At 38.0% G+C, this 26,657-nt stretch overlaps 1 protein-coding gene and 1 non-coding gene across 2 annotated transcripts; one reads left to right on the forward strand and one right to left on the reverse strand.

The window, feature by feature from the left end:
* Positions 1 to 3,938: 3,938 nt before the first annotated feature.
* LOC116115078 lies at positions 3,939 to 4,045 on the reverse strand. Its single transcript, XR_004125615.1, has one exon. It is a non-coding gene; the product is annotated as a small nucleolar RNA R71 (small nucleolar RNA).
* A 14,859-nt stretch (positions 4,046 to 18,904) lies between these two features.
* LOC116115031 (immune-associated nucleotide-binding protein 9-like) lies at positions 18,905 to 23,126 on the forward strand. The gene is made up of 7 exons (XM_031401172.1): positions 18,905 to 19,169; positions 19,264 to 19,541; positions 19,740 to 19,904; positions 19,991 to 20,125; positions 20,790 to 20,923; positions 21,543 to 21,616; positions 22,975 to 23,126. Exons 1-7 carry the CDS (start codon positions 18,905 to 18,907, stop codon positions 23,124 to 23,126), a joined length of 1,203 nt encoding a protein of 400 aa, XP_031257032.1.
* The last annotated feature ends 3,531 nt before the right edge of the window (positions 23,127 to 26,657 follow it).

Raw genomic sequence — 26,657 nt, forward strand, 5'->3', positions numbered from 1 at the left:
AGTTCTTGGCTCTTCAAACTCTTCCTTGAGTTCAATATTTCTCCAACAACCGCCTTCCTCCAAGAACCTCATTCTCGAGGAAGCGTGCTTTCTACTGATCCAAACTCTTTGATCACTTAGGAGTAAAAAGTAATATCCTAACTATCTTTAGATTCCAATGAACCGACCCTTCTCGGATTAACATCCAGTTTATCAGATTTACCATTTAACATAAGCGGGACAGCCCCAAATCTTCATATAATTTAGACTTGGATGTTTTCCATACCATACTCATACGTTTATTTCTGGACAGTTTTAGATGAACCCTATAAGGATGTGCATAGCGGTCTGGAGAGCATACCCCATAGAAACATCGGCAAGTTCGTAAACTCACCACGATCGTACCATATCCATAAGGTACGATTTTCTCCTTTCAGACACTCCATTAAGCTAGGGTGTATAGGGAGGAGTCAATTGTGAGATGATCCCATTTTCTTTTAAAACTCTTGAAACTCTGTACTCAAGTATTCACCCCCATGATTAGATCGTAGTATTTAAATACTCTTTCCAGTTTGATTTTCTACTTCATTCTTGAATTCTATGAATTTTTCAAAGGCTTCAGATTTGTATTTCATTAATTACAAATACTCATATCGTGACATTATCTTCTGTAAAGGTAATGAAGTATTCAATCCTCCCCTAGCTAAAGTACTGAATTGTCCACATACATCTATATGTATGATTTTCAAAGTTCTTTAGCTCGCTCTCCTTTACTCTTAAAGGAGATTTGGTCATTTTTTCCTTGTAGAGCATTGATTACAAAGTTTTTTTTTTTTTTGGGATAGGGTTCAGAACCCAATGAGTTTAGGATCCCACTTTCTCCAAGCTGTACTAATCTTCTCTCTCCTATATGACCCAATCTATGATGCCATAGAATTTTAGGATTTGATTCAGATCGAGTTCTTTTATTAGAAATGGTATTGATTGAAGCATAGTCATTTAGTTCTAAGACATACAAACCATTTGTATTCACAGCTTTACCAACTAAAACATTTCCAAAATGTATTAAACATTCGTTTCCATTAAACATTACATAGTAACCTGCTTTACACAAAGCAGAAATAGAAATGATGTTTCTAGTGGCTTTTCCAAAGTACAATACTTTAAATAAATTCAAAACATGCCCTGAAGGTAGTTATAGTGGGCAAGTCCCCATGGCCTCGATTGCAACTCATGCCCCATTTGCCATCCTCAAAATGATCTCACCCTTTGTCACCTCAGAACTATTCTGAAGTACCTGCAAAGACATACAGACATGAGATGTTGCTGCTGAATCTAATATCTAGGAATGACTATCTGAAATAACACTTAATTCATATTCAATCATAAGACACTGGTTTGTACCTAGTTTTCCTTCGCCTTTCCTTAGACTGTTCAGGTATTGAGGACAGTTCCTTTTCCAGTGTCCATCTTCTCCACAGTGGAAACATTTTCCCTTTGCATTGGCCTTCTCTACCTTTGTTGCTGGCTTCTTGAAGCTCTTATTCTTAGGTCCAACTTTTGGACGTTTCTTTGGTTGCTTTTTGGGCCTTTTATTGGCCCTGCTGGTGGAGGCGGCAAAGACATCCTCATGTCCTTTCCCTTTCACATTCTGCCTGTGAAATTCTTTAAGCTCATTTAGCAATCAGAAAGGTTTCACTCAATCCTATTGAGATTGTAGTTAGTTATAAACGGTTTATAACTTGGAGGGAGGGATTATAGAATCAAATTCACTTTGAGGCAGTCTAGCATGACCACCCCATATTCATCCAGTCGACCTAATCCATTGATCATCTTAAGAGTATGATCATCTGGAGATACCCCTTCCCTCAACTTCATGCTAAAGAGGGATGCACATAACTCATACTCAATGATAATCATATTTTACACTATGATTTTGCATTGATTTTTGATAGGATTTAGGATACTTTTCATACAATTTGGGCCATAATTGCTACCTAATTCTCTTAGTTTGTCTTTGCAGGCCTAAACGATAATTTTGAGCATAAATGACAGTTTTGAGCATAAATTGTCTAACTTGAGCTTGAAAACTCGGAATGACCTGAATTTAGAAGCTTTGGAAAGCTAGAAGAAGAGCTACAACTTTCATGTTTTACGTTTTCCATAACTCGGACTGGACAAGGGTGAAAATTTGGCCTGAAGTCGTGAAAAGTACGCTAGGAACTGAAGAAAAAACGTCCTTGGACGTGCTTCAGTATTTCTTCCATAACTTGAGGTGTATACCTCTGATTGTGCGGATTCTTGAACGATGAGAAAGATAATTGAAAGGGCTAAAAGTCATATGTTTAACACCTTTCCAGATTCAGACTCTAGAATTCTCAAATTTTGGTCCGAAAGTCCTCGCCGCGGCAAGGAAAAAGCTTTGCCGCGGCGAAACCTGCATCAACTGTAAAAATAAAACAACGTGTTTTGGCTCCCTAGGGCTTGGGCCTTAAGTGAGAGAGGTATAAATTAGGACGAAAAGGAAAGAAAAAGGGTCTTGGTTCGTCATTTGGGAGGCAACTCATGGAAGGAGAAGATTATTGAAGATTTGGGCTTCAAATTAGAGAAGATTTCTCCATCTTTTGCTTGTTTTTCAATGATGAATCTTGATTCGGTTTGTTTTTGTTATTTTATTTTGTTTTTGAGTATGAACTGAGTTGTTTAGCTAGGGTTTGATGTAACCTTGATACAATGATTCAAATTTATATGAATTGATTTACTTTGAGTTTTAATTTCATGATTGAGTGTTTATCTCTTTGCTTAATGACTTTTGGATGCTTGATCACCATTCAAATGTGTGTTGTTCACAATGAGACTGAGAAGTGATTTGTGATTGTGCCTCTTGGGATAAATACCGTAGATTAAGCAAACGCTAGAGATAGGTTTAGCGATCTATGAAATTTAGATAGAATTCCATAAAGCTTAAGAGACTTTGAATTATTAATCTTTATTTTGTTGGGTGCAGAAGCTTAACAGGGATAAGTAGGGAAATGTAGCCTGAGAAGGTATGTTTTACAACTTAGGGAATTTGATTTTCAATCAAGGAATTAGAACTTGGGTAATAGATTCTATGAATTGGGTTAGCGTATCTAGGTGAAATCAACACCCTAGCATTTATTAGCATTGTTGGGTTTTGCTTTAATTTCATTATCATTCATTTTTATTTTGTTAATTTTCCATCAATCTAATTTATTGTTGCTTCAATTAGGACTTAAACTAGAGAAATCGGTACTTAGTAACACTATCCTCGTGGGAACGATACTCACTCAACACTTTATTACTTTATGCGACTAGTGCACTTGCTATTCATTGCATGTTGTAGTTATAGCGCATCAAGTTTTTGGCGCCGTTGCCGGGGATAGTGGATTATTAATATTGATAGTATCTAGTGTAGTGCTAAATTGAAGTTTTTTTTTTTCATTTTTGTAGTTAATCGTAAATATTGTATAGTCTTAAGCTTGAGTTCTTTTGTTTGTAGTTTTTATTTTGATTTTGTAGTTAAGGTTGATTAATTGTTTCTTGCAGTGCATGTGGAGATCATGGCAGAAGTACATAGAACGTTGATAGATTACACCATACCAACGGTGCAAGAATGCAATTATGGTATTACAAGTCCACCTGTTGCAGTGAACTTTGAGATTAAGCCGACAATAATTCAGATTATCCAATAGTCAGTCCAATTTGGTGGAAATTCATATAAGGATCCAATTTTGCATATCACTAGTTTTCTAGAGATATGTGACACATTCAAGGTTAATGGAATGACTGATGATGCAATTAGGCTGAGATTGTTCTCATTTTCACTGAGAGATAAGGCAAAAGGTTGGCTCATGTCACATCCTGTTGGGACAATCACCACATGGGACAGATTAGCTCATAAGTTTCTTGCAAAATACTTCCCACCAGAAAAGACGGCAAAAATGAGAAATGACATTATCTCTTTCATGCAAGCAAATGATGAATCACTATATGAAGCTTGGGAGAGGTACACGGAGTTGTTTAGGAAATGTCCACATCATGGTCTACTATTTTGGATACAAGTCCAAACATTTTACAATGGGTTGCTACCAAATATTCAAACTATGGTAGATATGGCAGCAGGCGGAGCCTTAAATAACAAGACCCCAGAAGATGCTTATGAATTGCTTGAGGTGATGGCCAACAATAACTACCAAAGACCTAATGAGAGAGTAATGCCAAAGAAAACAATGGGTCTACATGAAGTTGATGTGTTCGCCACATTATCTACACAAATTGCATCACTTCAAAGCCAATTGGGAGGTATGAATGTAAATTCTATTCACTCACCTTTTATAAATTGTGAATTTTGTGCAAGAAACCATGGGAGTGTGGAATGCCAAGATGGAAACCAATTATTCTTCTCAACAACCGAGCAAGTGAATAATATGGTCAATTCACAAAGGCTGCAAAATGACTCCTTCTCCAACACTTACAATCTTGATTGGGGGAATCACCCAAATTTGTTCTGGAGCAACCAAAGCAGTCAATCAAATCAAAGGACAGTGCCAAACCATTAACCAGTGGTGAATCATCAACCATGTGAGCAAAGAATGTCGAAATTGGAGGATATGTTTGAGAAATTCATGCAAGAAACCACAAGATTTATGAATGAGACACGCTCAAACTTCAGAAATCAAGGAGTGTCCATTCGAAATTTGGAGGTTCATGTGGGGCAATTGGTTGAACAACTGACAGAGAGATCTCAAGGTTTTTTGCCAAGCACAATGGTCACAAATCCTAAAGAACAATTAAATGTCATAACATTGAGGAGAGGTATAGTGTTGGAGCAACCTCACAATGAAGGAAAGTTGGAAGAACATGAAGACAAGACTAATGAAGAGGAAAATCTCAAAGCAAAATGGTGTGCAAGATGCTTAGGGGAATTTCAACCAAGCAACTCACCTCACAAGGAACAATTTGAGGAATTTGGTGTAAATGCGCACAAGTCAAAATTGGTGTTGGAAGAGACTCCAAACATTGGACTCAACCAATCACCATCTCATCTCAAGTACGCATATACGAATTTGAAGTTCCGAAAAGATGCTAGAGACTGCCAAAATTCCAAAGGAAAGACCAAGAGGTGGCAATGGGAAGTGAAACACCCCATAAGGATCCAGATTGACGAAGGACCATGGGAAAGTTAAGCTTTCAACTTTAAATAAAGCGCTTCTTGGAAGGCAACCCAAGTGTTTTTAGTTTATTTGTTTTGTGAAGTTATTTTCAATTTTAGAACTTTGATTTTAGTTTGAGAGGTTTGATATTTCCCTTACTAATCTGTAATGTGTTTTAAAAATTGGTGCACCTGAGTGTTTCTTGTTTTGACAGATTCTTATGACGATGAAGATAATGAATGGGTGTGGGCATTGACAAAATGACACATTTCGCGGATTAATTAGGGGGTATTTCTTAACCCTTCTCTTTTCTCTATTCCTTGTTCTTTATGGTGTGACATTGAGGACATGTCATTTTAAGTTTGGGGGTAGGAAAATTTTGAAAAATTTTGTGTTTAATTTGTTTGTGTGTTTAGCTCGAAATTGTGTTCTTTTGTTTTAAGTTCTTTGATTGTTATTTGTTAGTGTGTTTTGTGTGTGTTGTGTTGTTGTTGCCTAGATGAATTGCATAAGTTTATGATGAGACTAGAATTGTGGGAATATTTTTGGAAAATGTAAGCATTGCTTCAAGTTTAGGTTGGTTGACTTGATTTAGCTTGAGGTTCGTTGAGTGGTTCACCACTATTTTCGTCTTTTGGCACTGCTTAGAAACATTTTATGTGGTTAGGTGAAGTCTTGATAATGTTGGTGGACTCTAGAACCTAGTTAAGAAGTGTTTGAGGCGAAATTCTAGGATTAGACATTGTTGAGGAAATGATTTAGGCATTTTTCGGAACGTTGAGCCTTTCCAGCCGACCCATGAATGAATCTTTCCCTAGTCACCCATTTGAGCCTTATGAGATTATCATTGCCTTATTTTCCTTGCAAACAAAAAAATGTCCATATCTATACCCTAAACACTTATCATACCCTTTAGGAGAATTATGGACCTAATGTATGACACAAAAGAGCTTTGAGAGGTGTGTGAATAAGTGATAGAGCAAATCTTAAGTTTGGGGTTGCAAAAAGGGCAGGAAGAAGGGGCAATAGACCTCAATATGTGTTGTAAATATTGTTAAAAAAAAAAAAAAAAAAAAAAAAGAAGAAATTCTTTAGTTCAATTCAAAATCAAAAATAAGAAATGCATAAGTTTGAGGGTTGTAAAAAGGTTGACAATTTGATTGATGGTTGGGAAAGGAAACGAAGATTGATGTAGCTCTTAGTGTTTGTAGGAGAAAACCGAGTTCTCTACTTTGTTTATCATATCCTTTCCTTGGAGCCCACTACCCGAGCCTAATGTTATAAGCTTGCAAAGACCTTTTGATCCTTAGCGATGTCTAGTCTACATTGTGGAGAGTAGTTCCATACTTAGGCTTATGGAGTCTGCCCCATTGATAAACTTTGCATTCCTGCATAAAATAATCCGGGAAGTTGAAATGTGGACTGAAGTGGGGATCATCTACTCAAGAGACCAATAGAGAAAGATAGTCGATGCAACTTATAACTTCTTGGAGGTGCTGAACATTTTCTAGTAATAATTTTTCAACAACTTTAGAGACTTGTATAAATTCTAGACAATTCTTATGTGAGTTTGAGTCTAATTTTTGTTTGTTCATTTTCAGTTTTATGTTTTGTGTTTTGGTTGTTGTGCTTTTCTTTCTTTGAGTTTTTATTCCTTTTGCTCGAGGACGAGCAAATCTTAAGTTGGGGTATTCAATAATCATATTTTACACTATGATTTTGCATTGATTTTGATAGGATTTAGGATACTTTTATACAATTTGGGCCACAATTGCTACCTAATCTATTAGTTTATCTTTGCAGGCCTAAACGTTGATTTTGAGCATAAATGACGGTTTTGAGCGTAAATTGTGTAACTGAGTTTTAAAACTCATAATGACCTGAATTTAGAAGTTTTGGAAAGCTAAGAAGAAGAGCTACAATTTCATGTTTTGGGTTTTCCCTAATTCGGACTGGACAAGGGTGAAAATTTGGCTGAAGTCGTGAAAAGTACGCTGGGACCTGAAGAAAAAACGTCCTTGGACGTGCTTCAGTTTTTCTGACATAACTTATCTGTAGACCTCTGATTGTGCTGATTCTTCAACTAGTAGAAACATAATTGAAAGGGCTAAAATTCATATGTTTAACACCTTTCCAGATTCAGACTCTAGCATTCTCAAATTGGCCCGAACGTTCTCGCCGCGGCAAGGAAAAAGCTTCGCCGCGGCGAAACCTGCATCAGTTGTAAAATAAAAAAAAACGCATTTTGGTTGCTAGGGCTTGGTCCTTAAGTGAGAGAGCTATAAATTAGGATGAAAAGGAAAGAAAAAGGGTCTTGGTTCGTCATTTGGGAGGCAACTCAGAAGGAGAGATTATTGAAGATTTGGGCTTCAAATTAGAGAAGATTTCTCCATCTTTTGCTTGTTTTTCAATGATGAATCTTGATTCGGTTTGTTTTGTTATTTTATTTCGTTTTTGAGTATGAACTGAGTTTAGCTAGGGTTTTATGTAACCTTGATACAATGATTCAAATTTATATGAATGATTTACTTTGAGTTTTAATTTCATGATCGAGTGTTTATCTCTTTGCTTAATGACTTTTGGATGCTTGATCACCATTCAAATGTGTGTTGTTCACAATGAAACTGAGAAGTGATTTGTGATTGTGCCTCTGGGATAAATAACGTAGATTAAGCAAATGCTAGAGATAGGTTTAGTGATCTATGAAATTTAGTAGATTCCATAAAGCTTAAAAGACTTTGAACTATTAATCTTCATTTTGGTGGGTGCAGAAAGCTTAATAAGGATAAGTAGGAAATATACGCCTAAGAGGTAGGTTTTACAACTTAGGGAATTTGATTTTCAATCAAGGAATTAGAACTTGGGTAATAGATTCTATGAATTGGGTTAGCGTATCTAGGTGAAATCAACACCCTAGCATTTATTAGCATTGTTGGGTTTTGCTTTAATTTCATTATCATTCATTTTTATTTTGTTAATTTTCCATCAATCCAATTTATTGTTGCTTCAATTAGTACTTAAACTAGAGAAATCGGTACTGAGTAACACTATCCTCGTGGGAATGATACTCACTCATCACTTTATTGCTTTATGCAACTAGTGCACTTGCTATTCATTGCATATTGTAGTTACAACGCATCACTCAACCACTCTTGGATTTTCGCTATACAACTCTTGTAGAGCTGTGAGGATATCATAAGCATTTGAAACCTTTTCATGCGTAGTTTGAAGTTCTCTATTCATTGAGGCTAGCATGTAATTTCTAGCCCTCCTACTATCCTCTCTCCACTTTTCAAAAGCATCAAGCTCAACTTGTGGAGCATCCGGTTCAATATCAAGTGGAAGAGGTGCTTCCAGGACATAAGCAATCCTTTCAAAATCTAGAACAATTCTAAGATTTCTTAGCCAATCCTTAAGGTTGGGTCCGATTAACATGTTATTATCCATTATCCTTAGGAGAACATTGTTGGCCCTTTTTCATTATATATCATAAAGCTGAAACTGCAAAGAAAAATAATTTTATTAGTGTCTTGTAATCTTTTAAACCTTTTAATGCATAATCAAATTAGCTCCCACTATTTTATTCGAGTCCTACACTTCCTTAAATAGGATCCGAAAATTTTCGTTGGATTAAATTTCTTAGTGGGGAATCAATTTCTTATTAAATTCAATTAACCTCACATAATAGAATTCTTGGTTAATTAAGTCTAATAAGTAGGAAACTCTTTTCCTTTTATATCACTATATAAGGTTTGATTCATATTCCTTGTCCTAGCTTCGGATACCTCACATAATAGAATTCTTGGTACCCTAGGCTAGTTAAATCCGAACCATTGTGCTTTCTTAGGATGACATTTTCATCATGTCCTCAAATAATAGAAATCTTGGTCAAGGTGAAAATATCCATCCAAGAACAAGATCAACTTAATTCTATGATGTAAAGATTATATCCCTCACATAATAGAAATCTTGGGATACTAAAATTTATATCAAAGAATTTAGTTATCCCACAATGAGAGACCTGGATTTAATAATTTTAATTTGGGGAGATTTAGGTTTAACCTTAGTTAATTAATTTTTTAACATGCCATTTTTAATTAACTATTCATACATATCACATATATGCATAAATTAAAGCATGTGGGTTGATCATGGGGCTTTTCGAAAATACATCCTAAAGGTAAACTATTTAGCCTAATACTATATCTTCGATTGGATCGTCATCCGGATGCTCTTCCGGTTCCCTTATAGCCGATTCAATTACAAATTGGATCTTAGGCATGCAAACCTAATTAAAATAAATAAATAAAATTTATTTATTACAAGCCATTTAACAAAAAAATATTACAAACACTTTTGAATATTTTTGAAAACTAAATGGCGCCCATGATCAACCCTCTAATCTAATATTCATCTATCACATAAATAAATATTAAACATTCATACCAAATATAATAAACAATTATTTAAAGGCATGAATATAAACAATTATTATAAATATATATATATTCATGTGGTAATTTAATTATAACTTTGGGTCATGCAACAATTACACATTTCATAAGAATCATTACACAAACACTTTTGTCATATTCCACCCAAAGATATAATAATGAATTCATTATTTAATTATTAACATCATTTCAATACTTTTCACAAAAGTCATACATGGCATAGATAAATGGGTTTTATTACTCCAAGAGTAATCATTCAATGACACAAGTTACTTTTAACTAAAGTAATATATATATATTTTTGACACATTTATCTTCTCAAAGACAATCATATCATCCTGCGTCATCAATTTTTGAAATCATTCAAAAAACCAAATTATTACATTTCAAAAATATAATAATTTATGCCATGCAATTATGCATTATAAGATAATTTAATCAAATTAAACATCATACATTAAAATTACCACCATCATATATACATAATATCACAATTCATCATATGAATTAATAATCCATAACTTTATACTAACATCAAATCCACCACTAAACACTATGCAACACACTTCATGCAAAATATACTTTAATCAAATTAAAGGATAACACATTTAGCATGTCTAAGCATAAACCATTTAATCAAAGTCATGGAAATGAACATGCATGATTATTTCTTAATACATCTCATGCAATAACCATCATCCAAGCATACATTTAGACCCTTTATGGAACAACTTCCAAAACACATTACAAACTCATTTGAATAAAACAAGAATCAAATGAACAAAAAACATGCATGGCCGAATTTAGCAAGAAAAATTCTATGAACTAATCAAGGCATGCATGAACACTTTCGTCACCATAAATAGTATATATAAATTAAACATATAATGATTCTTGCATGCTTCAAATTAAAAAATCAAAAACATCTTTATACATTTTATGTCATGGCCGAATCTCATTCCAAGGAAAAACAATAAACATTTCATTATCTTATTACTAGGCCAAAACAAGAACATGCATGTCACTTTCATACATGATAAACACAAGAACACTTGGAAAATGTCATTTTTGCTTATAAATTCGACATGCAAGGAGCTTTTAGCTCTAATACCATTTGAAAGAACAACATGCATGAAGAGTGGTGGAAATGAAGATTGAAAGCATGAAAGGTTGGATTAAAAAAAAAAAAAAAAAGGTTTTCAAAGAAAGCTTGGAAAAAGCATTATACCTACTCCTTTGCTTTGGGTTGATGAAGACAAGACTCAAAATGATGAGACCTCCACACTTTAACACCACCTTGAGAGAGTTAGAGAGTGGCCGTGGCTAGGGAGAGAGCTTTTAGTTTGCTTTTGAGTGAACAAAGTGAATAATGAACTAAAATGCAACCATTTGCATTTATATATACTTGGGCAATTTTGTAATTTTTTGTTTTTCACTTCCAAGCCCCAATAAAATCTTATTTTAAAAGGGAGCCCAAGTATTTATTATGTCACCCTTTGAATAATCAATATTATTCAAGGGTCCACATAAACTAAACTAGTTTACATCAACAACCCATTAGTTTACCCTTTTGCCCGTTAACTATTAAAAGGTTATTTTCGTTCATCTCATTAATCTTAACGCTTTAAGATATAATACTAATTAAATATAATTAATTATTGCTTGACCATTTTAACCCTTAAAATGTCAAACAATTTTCTATGTAACTTTTACCATAGAAATCCCGTCATTACCCTCGGAAGGTGCTAGCCCTCTTCGGATAATTATTTCTCTCTCTCATCCTTCTCTAACTTCTCAAGGCTATTGGTGTGACCATGTAGGTCCACCGTGGATTAGCCGTGAGCTGGTTCTGGATGAATCTGGAAACCTGTCCGGAGGCCCAACGACTATAGTAAACATCTTGCAAGGTGCCACAATCCCTAAACCACGATGAAGAAATACTTCATCGAACCCATTTTAGATCATGTGTACCATGCAAGTAAATTCCTTCCATTGATATATCCTGGTTGAGTACGGATTCATGGAATGTCAAAAACCTAAACTCGATTTTCTACCGAATCGTCGATCAATATGTCTAGAACTCATCATCACGAACTTGCTTTCGTATGACTAATAATAGACTCTGGCTAGAGATTTCAATTTCCAACATTTATTAATGTTCGTCTTGGAATTCAAATTCAGATGGAGTCAGTGGTACTCCTGATCCTATATTTCCTAGTCGATGGATCCCCTCTTGACCATCGTTCATTTCCGCATATGAACAACGCATGACCAAATAGGCTTTATTATACAAAACATGATTAGTCTCATACTTATACACCGTATGAACCATACACATCCGTATCGGATCCGACTACAATGTCTTAGGTCAATGGACTACATTGTGCACTGATATAACTAAACGATAAATCATTGACTACATGCTTGTCCAAGTGATTTGTTGTTATTCGATCATGTTCGAAAAATAGTTCACCAACCATTAATCCATACTAATGCCCCAGTGACATGACTATCATCATCATCCGTACTTATATCAAATCATGATATCTTTTAGAAGCATCCAATATGCCTACGATGCAATATAGTTGCCCAAATTATATTGGTTCCGTAGGGAACCCTTTTTGATAATTCATTTACCGATTAAATGAATCATCTGGACTATTCATATACATACTTTATTTTAAATGTATGACTAAATAAAGGAAGCAATTTATATATATGAATTGAAGAACTCTTTCTTCTATTATTTATGATATATAGATACAAGACAAAATGCTCTAAAACCGACAACACGAATGGTTTCTAGGGCATACACTAATATACACTAACAGAATATGTACTAAAGATGAAGAAGATTGTTGGTTTTCTTACTGCTAATGAGTAACCATAAATGATGAAGAATTGTTATTAGATATCCTTGATGGCCTTGGCTCTAAATATGATGTCATGGTAGCAACCTTAATGTCAAGGAGTAGTGAAATATCTCTACAGGAAGCACAATTTCTACTACATAAACATGATATGAGGTTGGAAAAACAACATGCTACTTATATAGGATTTCATGAAGCTGTTGCATTCCTAGCAACTAAACAGTCTTTTTCTTCAACTCAAAACATGCCACTGCAAAATAGTTCAGAACAACCAACACAACATCTCACTCAATCTCTACGTCCAAACCAAAATGAACACAGAAATTCTTATCAAATTGGTCAAAATTTCCAGAATTATATTCCAAGTTTCAGTAGAGGTAGAGGCAGAGGCAGGAACTTTTATAAGCCAAGATTATTTTGTCAATTATGTGGGAAAGGTGGTCACATGGGCCTTCAATGTTACTCTCGTTTTGACACTAACTTTCAAGGGAATCAAAACCATAAATCTCATGTTGACTATAATATGACACAACAATCTGCACAAATGACAACTCCTGCTCAAGCCTATTTTGTAAGCACACAACAGCCATGCTTCGGCCATGGTCCAAATCAATTTCCTTCTATCTCCTCACCTATAAGTCACAATCCAGTCAGTTTCAAAACTTAGCACCAACAAATCAGTCTAAGTACACCTATTCAATCTTTCATACAGATCAAACATAGTCACCTTATGAACCTTCAGGAGAAACATAGATGACAAACCACTCAGCTGGAAAATCGACATCTTCAACAGCCACTCCCCTCACCGTAGCAGATCCCATGGTATATTGATTCAGGAGCGACTCACCATAACACTTCAAATTTATAGAATATTTCTTTCAAAAATCAATACAATGGTTTAGAGTCTATTCAAGTGGGCAATGGTCAATGTCTTGGCATTTCTCATACAAGTTTGACTCTTATTCCTTCTTGCATAAATAAGTCTTTACAACTTAAAAATATTCTCTGTGTACCTCAAGTAATAAAAAATCTTCTAAGTATTTCAAAGATTACACGTGACAACAATGTGGTTGTTGAATTTTCTGCGGAAGAATGTGTTGTTAAGGACAGACATCACAGGTGACTCTACTAAAAGGCTATGTACATAATGGACTCTATCAGCTTGACATTCCAACTGGCATTCACAATCAACAGGCTGAGTCCTCTACAGTAATATCTCCACAACTGCAGGTTTCTCAAGTGTTTCTTAATACGGCAAACTCCTCCATTAATTCCTCCATCAGTTCAAAGCCTGCTGCATCTGTCACTGCAAATTTGAATAACTTGTCTAGTCTTGGTCCTTCATGTCCAGTTATTACTATAGCGAATAATGCATCTTTACTTTCAACTATTGATAAAGTGGGGACGTTATGGCATAGAAGACTTGGTCATCCTCATTCCTTTGTACTTAACACTCTTGTTACAAATTTGAATATAAAAGATCATAGCTTAAACAGAATTAGTTTTTGTGAAGCATGTCAGTATGGGAAACTTCATCAAAGTCATTTTCCTTCTTCCGATTCACAAACATATATGCCCTTTGAGCTTGTTTTTGCAGATGTTTGGGGACTTGCCCCTGTTAGCTCAGCTACTGGTTATAGATATTACCTACTTTTGGTTGATGACTACACTCGGTACTCCTGGATCTATCCAATGAAGCTCAAATTTGAAGTTAACAATATAATAGAACAGTTTGTACAACTGGTTGCTCAGGAGTTTGACAAGAAAATAAAGACCTTTCAATCGGATTGGGGTGGAGAGTTTCGCCCTTTAGCTATATATTTTTGCTCAACAAGGAATACATTTTAGGCATCCATGCCCTCACACACACCAATAAAATGGAAAAATAGAATGCAAACATCGACATGTGACAGAGACAGTAACATTATTGGCCCAAGCTTCCATGCCACTTGAATATTGGTGGTTTGCATTCCACACGGCTGTGTACCTAATTAATAGGTTACCTATAATGGTTCTACATAATCAAACTCCTTTCAAAAGCTCCTCCACCGGTCCCTGGACTACCATGCTATTCAGATCTTTGGGTGCCAATGTTTTCCTTTCATCAGACCCTACCAAAAACATAAGTTTGCTTTCCATTCCGAGCAATGGGTTCTCTTGGAGTATAGCTCACATCATAAGGTATATTTTTGTCTTAATACTCATGGCAAGGTCTACACTGTTCAAAGTGTAAAATTTAATGAGGAAGTCTTCCCTTTTGCTCATAATTTTACCCTTACAACTGCTCGAGTAGTTTTTCTTGTTGCTAAAAAATTGGTTGCAGAATGTAGTTTTTCTTGTAGTGCTCCCACCACAACCACAAACTGTCTACAGCCTTGGAGACTTCCAGTTGATTTTTCTTCTCTGAAACAACCTATGCCAGATTCCTCTCGATTATCACCATCCTCCACTACATCTACTGCTCCAAATTATATTACCTCCACAGCACCTGTCATCAGCACCTCCTCGCATCCTCCCTCCTTTCAGCTAGTGGTTGACCTTTGGGGTTATCATACTACAACTCCTTTATCTCATCATCCCACTCAAAATGTCCATCCCATGGTAACCAGACATAAAGCAAAAGCCCTCCTTAGTTCCATCCTTCTAGAAAATCATACAGAACCTTCCTATGTTGCAACTGCGCTTCAGCATCCTCTTTGGCTCCAAGCCATGAAAGCCGAGTTTGATGCACTCCAAGCCAATCATACGTGGACCTTAGTCCCATATACAGACAAGATGACCTGAGTTGGGAATAAATGGGTCTTTAAAGTCAAGTTAAATGCTGATGGAAGTCTTCAATGGTATAAAGGGTGGCTTGTCGCGAAACGTTTTCATTAAGTTCCTGGCATTGATTACTTTGAGACATTTCATCCTGTTATTAAAGCTTCCACTATTCGAGTTATACTCTCCCTTGCTGTCTATAATGGATGGGAAGTGCAACAAGTTGACGTTAACAACGCATTCCTCAATGGCGACCTCATCGAGTCTGTGTATATGTCTCAACCAGAAGGTTTCTTGATTCTTCCAAACTATCCTACATCTGCAAACTTCACAAAGTGCTATATGGGCTAAAGCAAGCACCCCCGACTTGGTTTGACAAGCTTAAGTCAGCCTTGGTTAGTCACAGGTTTACCAATTCTATATTAGACTCCAGCCTGTTCTACTATCATCAAGATACTACAGTTGTCTACATACTTGTTTATGTAGATGACATCCTGTTAACTGGTAATAATGCCTCTTTTATTCAACATGTTGTCACCTATTTGGATGAAACTTTTGGCCTTAAGATTCTTGGTCCTGTCCACTACTTCCTTGGCATTTCCGTCGTTCATACACCTTATGGTCTTTAACTAAATCAGAAAAAATATGTTGAAGAAGTTCTCCAGCATTTTGGTATGCAACATTACAACCCTGTTCTACTCCCATGGTGCTTGGTTCCAAGTTGCAGTTTGATGATGGACCTCTTTTTTATCAGCCCTCCTTGTATCGCAGTCTTATTAGTGCTCTCCAGTATCTTATAATGACTAGACCAAACATATCCTTTGCTATTAGTAAGCTGAACTAATTCCTAAAAGCTCAAACAACTAATCATTGACAAGCCTGTAAGCATGTTCTTTGTTATATTCAGGGCACTTTGAGTCATGGCCTTACATTTCGAAAAAGTTCTACCTTGCATCGTAAAGGATATATGGATGCCAAGTGGGCAAGTAATTTGTCTGATCAGAAATCTGCCAGTAGCTATTGTCTCTTTCTTGTGTCCAACTTAATCCAATGGAGTTCCAAAAAATAGCAGGTAGTAGCTCTTTCTTCCACTGAAGCTGAGTACCGTGCCTTGGCTCAAGCCTCAACTGAAGTAGCCTGACTTCAAAACCTTTTTCGTGAGCTTCATATTACCATCCCCAGTGTTCTTGTTCTCTGGTGTGATAACACCAGTGTAGGTGCTCTTGTCGCCAATCTCGTGTTCCACACACAAACCAAATACATTGAAATCGACGTTCACTTTGTCAGCGAAATGGTTCAGTTTAAACGCTTGATGGTTCAATATGTTGCTTCTCAGTTTTAGGTTGCTGACATCTTGACCAAGCCGTTGTCTGGTTCTTGGTTTAAAACTCTTCGTGAAGGCTTGCGTCTTAGTGCTGCCTCTTTCCCATTTGAGCTTGAGGGAAATCCTTCACATATTAAGGCTCAAATTCTAAGGATTCAGCAGCAAAAATAAACAAATCCTGAGAAAGAAAAATCAGTCCAGTTTTTTTTTTTTTTTTAGTCCAGTTTTTTTTCTCCCTATAGATTTCTTTTTTTACTTAAGTTCAGCTTGAGGGACGATGTTAACCAAAACATCAAGCTTCACTTAAGCAAGAGACCCACACCATAGAAAACAAATGCTTCAGTTCACACTTCTTATCATCTACTAACAGCATGCAAGTCAGAAATACAAGTTGCACTATAAGGTGCAAAACAAATACAAGTTGGCCTTATCATTTACTAACGGCATGCAAGTGGGAATACAAGTTGTAAAATAGAATACAAGTTGGCCTGCAAGTGGAGACACAAGTTGCATATCAAACGAATTGTATTTAGTTAGTTGTTAGTGATCAAACGGTGGAGAAGAATGATCTGCATGTATAAATGTTGTAATAGTTACTATTCACGTAAGGAAATATGGAAAAAGTTTAGTGCTCTGTTTTCTTCATCCTATCGCATTTTTTTACATTTACAGTTGTCTCTCTCTCTTTCTATTGTGTTGAAAGTTTTACATAATGAAACATGTCATAAGTTCAAATTAACTTGATTTTTACTTAATTAAGTTGGATTAAATTAACCTAATCAATAGACTTGATTAATACGTAGTCACTACAATGAATAAAACAATATAATCTCATGGATTCTCATCCTAGGTATAGATATAGTCGGTATGAGCAATGCGGGTTCTTCTCATCAAGCACATTTCCTTTGAAACTCCTTCACAAACGATATGCTCCGCATTGGTATCCTATCAAAATCCCAAAACTATAAATAAATCAACATGATAAATACTTAGTATTCAATAAACATTAAAAAAAAAAAAAAAAAGAGCCAACCAATTGTGTTTTTGTTGGAGCATCATCGGGAAAGGTCAATTCTAGAGGGGTAGCATACGCTAGGGTTGAGAAGACTATGAGAAGAAGTATCATGAAAAGGGTGGCAACCTTAACGTGAGCCATCTTTTGCTTTGGGGTGAATTAAGAGTGTTTTGAGATACAAAGGAAACAGAATTTTGAGGCAAGCGTGTCAACTCTAAATTAGGATAATATATAGTTGAGAAAGAACAAAAGAATAGGATAGATTCAAGCTAAACCAATGAACTAAAACCGAAAATACTTTGGGTGGCTTCTAATTAACACAAGGCGGAGCCAGAAAATGTATTCTAGGAGACCAAAATGTTATGCTATTCAAAGAAAGGGCCAAAGCATTAGGAATTACATGTTTGGGGACCAAACTGTTAAGTTAAAAACTAAGGAGGCAAAAACGAAATAACAAAATTTATCTTTATACTTTTATTTTTTTTTATTTTTTTTTTAATTTTCACATGGTGGGGTTCTACAAGTAATCAATTTCCACATTGCGGTAGAGTAAAGATGAAAAGAAAAAGAATAAAAATATGGAATGATAGTTAATTAATAAGCTTTTATATCGATTAAAAAACATGAACATCAGAAAAAGTTTGAAGGTTAATAGTAATTTAATGAAATAAAATAATAAAACAAAAGTTAACTCACTTTTAGGCTTATAATACCAATAACATTCATCTCATGCAATCATTTGTTTATTTAAATAAGGGATATATTGTTAAAATTATCAATTAAAATTTGAGTGTAAAATATCGTTCTTTTTGTTTTTCTAATCTATTCGTTATGAATATAACTTTTAAATGTTATTATTAAATACATTTTCAACCTCAACTCAAAAAATATATAATGACATTCAAGTTAAGAACTTGTAAAATAGTAAAAAATCGAATCTTATAGGGAAGTACGCTTGAGTTTGTATTTAGGCATATCATATGCTTTATACTTAGTTCTTAACTTTGTTTTTGGTATTGTTGCTTTTTTAAGTTTAGTTTTGGTTTGGGTCTCCAAGCAACTTCATGTTCTGCAATCACTCCAAGTAACTTAATGTAAAAAAATTCCACCTTCTCTTTTCTAGTTATGACCTTATAAATTCTCAGTCTCTCACGCAAACTCTATATCTTCTTCTCTCTGTCTCTCTCCCTCGTCTCAGACTCTCAAGTAAGTAATCTCACAGACCAATTTTTTTATATTTTATTAAAAAAATCATGGGTTGCATTGATTAATCGAAAGTGTTTTTAATGTTTTTTGGATTGCAGGTTAAGTAATTTAATCTTTACATTATGGATGGAAGTGCGATGGATGTTGTGATAAATGATGATACGGAGCTCCCTTCCCTATCCAGTGGAGAACGGTCTGTGGCCAGTGGAGAACGGACTGTGGTTCTAGTTGGACGTACTGGCAATGGAAAAAGTTCCACCGGGAATAGCATTCTTGGAAAAAGGGCTTTTAAGTCCAAGACTAGTTCATCTGGTGTTACTAAAACTACTGAATTGCAGCGAACTGAGCTCAAAGATGGCCAGATCATTAATGTTATTGATACTCCTGGTACGGTAACTTGGATTTGATTGTACAGTTTACAATTTTTATCTTGTATTTGAAATTTATTTATCAAATAAACTAATGCGGTGAGTCATTGCAGGACTCTTTGATTTTTCAGCCGAATCTGAATTTCTTGGGAAAGAAATTGTCAAATGTATTAAATTGGCCAAGGATGGTATCCATGCAGTCCTTTTAGTTTTGTCAGTGAGAAACCGTTTTACACAAGAAGAACAAGCTGCAGTACTTACCTTGCAGTCTTTGTTTGGAAGAAAAATTATAAACTACATGATTGCAGTCTTCACCGGTGGGGACGAACTTGAAGAAAATGAGGAAACATTGGAAGAGTATTTGGGTCGCGAATGTCCAGATCCTTTAAAGGTTTCTTTTTTAACTTAAGTTTGATTTATTAGCCGTGTTGTTAACTTAAGAAAAATATTGTTTTCAAACTATTTTATTTGGTTAGCATATATATGCTAGGCTGAACATCTTCAAGCTTTACGATTCTTAAAATGTTCATTAATACTGTAAAAAGGTCAATATAAGCTATTTTTCAAATTTATATTAACATTGTCTCAGGATATTCTTGCTTTGTGTGAAAATCGGCGAGTGCTTTTTGATAACAAGACTAAGGATGAAACCATAAGAGCTAGACAAGTTGGAGAGCTTCTCTCCCTTGTTAACAGGGTCATAGCGCAGAATGGCGGACAACCATACACAGATGAAATATTTGCTGAAGTGAAGGTGAGTTTGTTCACAATTTTTTTTTTTTTTTTGACTCATGCAGTTCACATTAAATATGTCGTGAAATGTCTTTATTTGATATACAGAAGGAGGCTATGAAACATCATAAACAACAAGTGGAGGTTGATTCCCTAAAGGGATATTCAAAACCAGAAATTACAGAGCTGAAGGCGGAAATAGAAAGATCATATGAAGATCAACTCAAACGAATTAGTAAGATGGTAATCTTGTTGATCTATGTTCATTTCTTGATTTATCATGTGCATTTGCGATCAGATATTCTAAGTTGTATAATTACAAGATGGTAAAGTTGCAATTGTGGCATTTCCCTGTACTTATGGAGAACACCGCCCCTAGGAAGATTAAATTTTGTATGCACCTCTTAAGAGGCTTTAACTTACCATTTCATTGAAGAGAACCCTTTTATAAAGCCATATTTTCACATATTCTGATTTAATGACTATAACTAGTTGAATTTTCCATAAAGGTTTTCTAGATACTTGTTGATGCTTGATTTTGGACACCAACTAAATGCACGTGTGCAATGCTGAGTTGGCCCAGAAGACACACGTGAACAGTCAGAATGTGAGTGAAAGAGAGTGACAAGACTATTTTTAAAGTGGTTTGGATGCTTTAAGGAAGCAAGTCCTACGTCCACTGATATGTATTAATGATAGCGACCTGATCGCAGTCAGCGAGCTGACTTTACAAGTGAGAGAGGGAGATACAGTATATGATATTTTTTTGAGAGATTAGCTAATCCCGAAATTGAGGGAGAAACTCTCAATTTATAGTGGGATGGATCAAGGTGATGATTGCTCAATCTGTGAGTTGGTGGGATTATCCATACAAATCTTCCTTTATGTCCCATTGCCGGTTTTCCAGAACGATTTGCGTGATTTGGTGCATGCAATTGGACACGTGGAAGCTCTCCAGCTTATGGCTGGCCTAGCACGCACCTACTACTCTGACAGAAGCAAGCTAGTCTTTTGTCACGTGACTCGGCTGTGGGTTCCCAGGTTCTAACTTTTGCATGCTGACCTGATCCACATCAGCCCTGCTTTCCTAAGGCATAACAAAAGTCCCCTAGTTTTTAAGGTTTGAGGATTGGACCTTGAAAACTATAATTCATGCCATGGCTAGACGCCTTCGAAGTTCTGGTGATCCCGACCTGATTAAAGAGTGATCGAGGCTGCACTTTTGGGAAGTGCGACCTCGCGTGGTTATTGCTTTTAAGAATGAGCGACCTGATCTTCGAGAGTATATGACCTGATTACACAGAATCCTTTGCTAAAGGGGTCGTGCTATTTTGGGACCGAATGACTATTAAGGGTCACGTCACTTTGCGACCAGAAGGACATGATCAAAAAGTCGCATCGCTTCGTGACTAGCCTGATGAAGAGTGTTCTATATAACGACCTCTTCAGATGTTATCTGTTGTACTTCCAATATCGGTGCATTTAATGAGACAGCTTCTGTTCTGTCAGACATGCTCTGCGCGTAGTAAGTGCCAGCCAGGCGCATTAAATGCGTGACAGGCTGAAACGACACTCCTTACCAGAGCATTGAATGCAGACTTAGGCGCATTAAATGCATGATGTACTGAAACGACATTCCCTATCTGAATATTGAATGCAGGTTGAGGCGCATTAAATACAGAGTGGGAGAGTATCGTTGTTTGAGTTTTTCAGCGGGAAACATACGACGGTTAGGTTTTTTTTTTTTTTTTTTCGAATCGCGACGGTTAGTCTCCCCCGCCTGATTCGTGACACGTGGTCGTGATCAACGGTGAGGCCCCTTTCTGGCCTGATGTCATTTTGATTCAGAGAAGACGAAGCATCATTCCCTTATAAAAGCTCAAATTTTTCTCAGGCATTGTCACTATACGTCTGTTTTAGAGAGAACAATAGACTTTCGCAAACTCAGATCCTCAGCCTTCCAAACCAGCGTGTTCCTGACATTTGAAGCAGAAGAAGCCATTTTCGCACTCCAAGAGGTGAGGATAGTTTCTATTTTATCTTTGGTTCTGTAGTTGAATAGCGTTAGTCTTCCGATAGTTATTGGGGACGAGACGTTTTTGCTGGGTTCGAGCCGTGTATGGCAGCTCAAAATACTGCTAGGGTTTCTGGGATTTAGGGAGTTTTTTCTTTTCCCACGTCATCCTGCAAAATAGCGCACGATGGCTAAGTGACCTCCTGCTTGTCGCTTTAAAATACAGACTAGAGTAGAATGGACCCAACGACCAGACTCGAGGAAGAAGCCAGCTCGTCTGCGCAGGATGCTCCTACGAGCCTCACTCAAGAGATCTACTCGGTGCTTACTGGGGATGAGCTCAAGCGAGTGATAAAATAGTATGGTATCAATGTGGAGGTTCTCTACAATGGGACACACACAGCTTGGCATCCTTCAAGTGGGATGGCCGCAATCTCTAAGGAAATATTCAAGAGTGGGGGGTTGATCCCTTTCCACCCTTTCGTCAGGTCGTTCCTGGATCACTTTGGGGTCGCGATGATGCAACTCATGCCGAACGCGTACACAATCGCTGTTGGCATGTATATCGCATGCCGCGAGAACGTGTTGGGCGAGCTAACTATGTTAGAGCTCGCCTGCTCATATATCTTGAAGAAAAGCAAGGACAAGGATTCATATTACTTGTCCAGGCGACCCACAATAGCGGCGGGGATACACAGTTATCCCAGCAATGCAGGGGCCTATGAAACGAAGTTTTTCTTCTTTCGTTATGATGGCCACTGTAGTTTTTTGGATCCGAGTAGGTCTTTTTTCCTCAAATTCATGGATTTCGCTGTAGTTTTTATTACTAACGACCTGTTTGTTTTTGGTAGTTAATAAGACGACCGATTTGGGGCTACTCTCTGACCCGAACAGAATCGTTTCCTTCGATTTTCTACCCAAGGAGAGTCGCGACGCAAAAAAGCTCATGACGATAGCAAATCTTAGGAAGTACGGTTTCTTCAACGCTGACGCGACCTTAGAGTCCCCAACTCGTAAGTAGTGTTGACTTGATTTGTTTTGTTTAAATGAACTGTTTACTAACGATGTTCATGTGCAGCGACCATGCCTCCGAAGGCGCCTGGGTTGTCAAGACCTAAGCAGTTTGTCTTCCCTCGGATGAGGACGACCAAGACTGAAGCTGCTCCCCGAGGTCCCCCGGCCGAGGGTGGCACGTCAGGAGCTCTGGCTGAACCTGCTGGGGCTTCCTAGCCTCTGACGACTGCCCCGGTCTGACCTGAGGGTGCTTCTCGGCTATCGACTGCCCGTCCAAGGACAAAGAAAACGGCTCAACGACCTAAGAAGAAGAGAAAACAAATCCAAGTCGAGGAGTCAAAAACTGAGTCTGAGGGTGATCAGACTAGGAGGTCGTAAGCACATGTTGGGCAAAGGTCGGGTAAGGAACCAGTGGGCGACACGACCTCTGCTGGTGGCACTAGCGAGGATACTCTGGTGCTGGATTCAATGGGAAACCTGTCGAAGCACCTGCAGCTAGTCGTCTTCACCCTGTTGGAGTGCGGACTCACCAAAGTGTTCGAGGAGTTCGTGGGATCCAGTGATGTGGACCTCATGTCAACATCAATCCAACATTTAAGCAAGGTAAACAAGCTGTCTTTGGCGAGCTTTCTTGTTTTATGACCAATTTTGAGGCTAACTTTATTCTATGTTCGCAGGCCCTGCTCTCCATGCAATTATCTATGCAAAAGGTTCGGTTGGGAGCTACTGCGGGGGAGGTCACACTAAAAGAAGAGAACGCGAGGCTAAAGCAGGACCTTAAAGCCACTGTAGCAGAAAGAGAACGATCCTCAGCGGAGGCGAATCGGCTCTGAGGTGAAAGGGACGTGGCTCTTTGCACCGTGCATTTCCAAAAAACCGAACTCGAGAGGCATGTGGAGGAAGTGAAGGAGTTATAGAGGACCGTAGCTAGACTTTTCGGGGAGGTCAGATTGAAGGATTAGGAGCTAACAGTGACCTATGAGCGGGCCTTGCGAGCTGAACAGGATTGGGAGGCCTCTGAGAAGCAAAGGCATGCTCTCGAGGACGAGCTCCAAGTCAGTCAGGGAAAAATTACTTCCTTGACCGAATAGATGTAGAACCAGGGAGTGGAGGTCAAGGAAAAGGCTGCTAAATGGGCGATCCAGTCTATCTACGCCCTATGGCTGAAAAATCTGTGACTTGACATGTCCGACCTGTCGGAGGACTGGCGAGAGATGCTCCTTTCCATGGCGCAACTTGACGACCAGGATGCGAAGGAGGCTGCCCAAGGAGCTGAACCGAGAGAGACTTTGGGACACCCCTCGAAGCCTACAACCGACCAGCCCTGATGCGAGGTCAGGCTCCCTAGATTAGATCGGGACATAATTTTTCTTTTTTGTTTGTTGCTCGTTGTACTCCATTTGCTAAATGAAATACATTGTCTTTACAATCTCTTTTGTTATGAGTTCACTTTATTATAACTCTCCTAACTGTTTATCATTAGAACAAGTCTGCGAATAGTCATAACACACCTATGCTAACAGAATTACATGCGAAAATTATTGCAAACGAACGAATGATACATTTTTTATTTACATAAAGATTACAAGACATTTACAAGGAAAATGAGTTCAGAATTACTGATAATATGGTCGGATATGCTCAGCATTCCAAGCTCGGGACACCTTGGAACCATTCAGTCATTTGAGATGATAAGTCTCCAGTCTTATCACTTCGACGATATGGTATGGACCTTCTCAGTTCGGTCCTAGAACTCCTGCACTTGGTTCCCTTGTGCCGAGAAGAACTTCCTTCAAAATGAGGTCACCGACCTGGAAGTCTCTTCTCCTGACCTTAGAGTCGAAGAACCTCTTCGCGCATTGCTGATAGGCTGTTATTCTTAGTTGGGCCTTGCTGCAATGTTCTTCAACTAGGTCCAGACTTGCGGGCATAAGCGCTTCGTTGTCTGCTTCATTGTAAAGGTCCCTCCGAAGTGAACCGATTACTACCTCCACAGGGATCATCGCTTCGCAACCATATGCTGGCGAAAAGGGGGTTTCTGAGATAGAGGTTCTCAGAGTTATCCTGTAGGCCCACAGAACTTCAGGGAGGTCGTCGGCCTAATTTCCCTTGGCTGCACCAAGCTTAGCCTTCAAAGTGTGCTTAATGGTTTTGTTGACGGCCTCAACTTGACCATTTGCTTGCGACCTTGTGATGGAGGCAAACTCTTTGTAAATACCCAGCTCATCGCAAAACTGCTTGAACTCCTCGTTATCAAATTGTTTTCCATTGTCGGATATAAAGGTATGAGGAATTCCGTAGCGACACACGATGTTTTTAAAGACAAAGTCCTTGAGCTTTCTGGTCATGATCGTGGCTAATGGTTCGACTTCGACCTATTTGGTGAAGTAATCCATCGCGACCATGACATATTTTACTCCCCATTTACCAACTAGCATGGGGCCGATGAGATCGATCCCCGACATGAAGAATGGCCAGGGGCTGGTTATAGTTGCCATTTGGTGAGAGGGGCCTCATGGTATGTTCGAGAACCGCTGGCATTGGTCACACTTCTTGACAAAGTTGTAGGCGTCTTCTTGGATTAGGGGCCAGTAGTACCCTTGACGAACAACTTTGTTGGCGAGAGATCCTGCGGCGGTGTGATTACCGCAGATCCCTTCGTGTATCTCTCTCAGGATGTAATCTGCCTCTTCGTTGTTTACACATCGGAGGAGAGGGGCGCTAAACCCTCGCCGGTATAGATGATCTCTGATGAGGGTGTAACGAGCAGATCTTGTTCGGATGGTCCTTGCCTCAAACTTATCATCGGGTAAGGTCTCATCTTTGAGATACCGAATGATAAAGGTTATCCATGAGTTTGACTCTGTCACATTCATGGCCTGTTTGATCAGGCTGATATTAGGGATCTCGATGAATCGAATAGGAATGCTCTCCGATGCATCGGAGTCCAACGATGAGGCTATCCTTGCCAAGGCATCTGTCATAGAATTGTTATCTCTAGGGATTTGTTGATCGTGAAGTGCTTGAATGGCTCGAGTGCAGCCTTAGCTTTCTCTAGATAAATGATCATATTTTCTTCCTTGGTTTGATACTCCCCCAAAATTTGGTTAACGACCAGCATGGAGTTGCTGTGGATACTGACCATGGTTGCACTCATTTCCTTGGCCAATCGTAGTCCAACGGGCAGAGCTTCGTACTCGGCTTCATTATTGGTTGCCCTAAAACTGAATCGGAGAATGCCATGAATGCGAGCCCTTTCGAGACTCAATAGGAGAAGACCCGCCCCGGCCCTCTTTCTGTTCGATGATCCATCGACGTAGAGGCTCCAGGTTGATAGGTTTTGGACAGTTTCTTGGATGACTTCATTAGGTTGTTGTTCCAACTCGCTCGTAGGGTGATGCGAGAACTCTGATATGAAGTCGGCAACAGCCTGCCCTTTGATAGTTGCTCTCGGTCTGTAATGGAGATCGAATTGACTGAGTTCCATGGCCCATTTGAGCAATTTACCCAATGCCTCTGGTTTTTGGAGGACCTACCTAAGCGGGTAGTTGGTTATTACATGAACTGTATGGGCATGGAAGTAAGGTTGCAACTTTTGGGAAGCGATCAGCAAGGCATAGGCTAATCGCTCCATTTTCGGATACCATATCTTGGCATCCAACAGATGCTTGCTCGCATAATATACTGGCCATTGCGTTCTGTTCTCTTCCTGAACTAAGGCTGCACTGATCGCTAATTGCGAGACGA

This window comes from Pistacia vera, unplaced genomic scaffold, assembly GCF_008641045.1.
Source record: "Pistacia vera cultivar Batoury unplaced genomic scaffold, PisVer_v2 Contig73, whole genome shotgun sequence".
NCBI classification, from domain to species: Eukaryota; Viridiplantae; Streptophyta; class Magnoliopsida; order Sapindales; family Anacardiaceae; genus Pistacia; species Pistacia vera.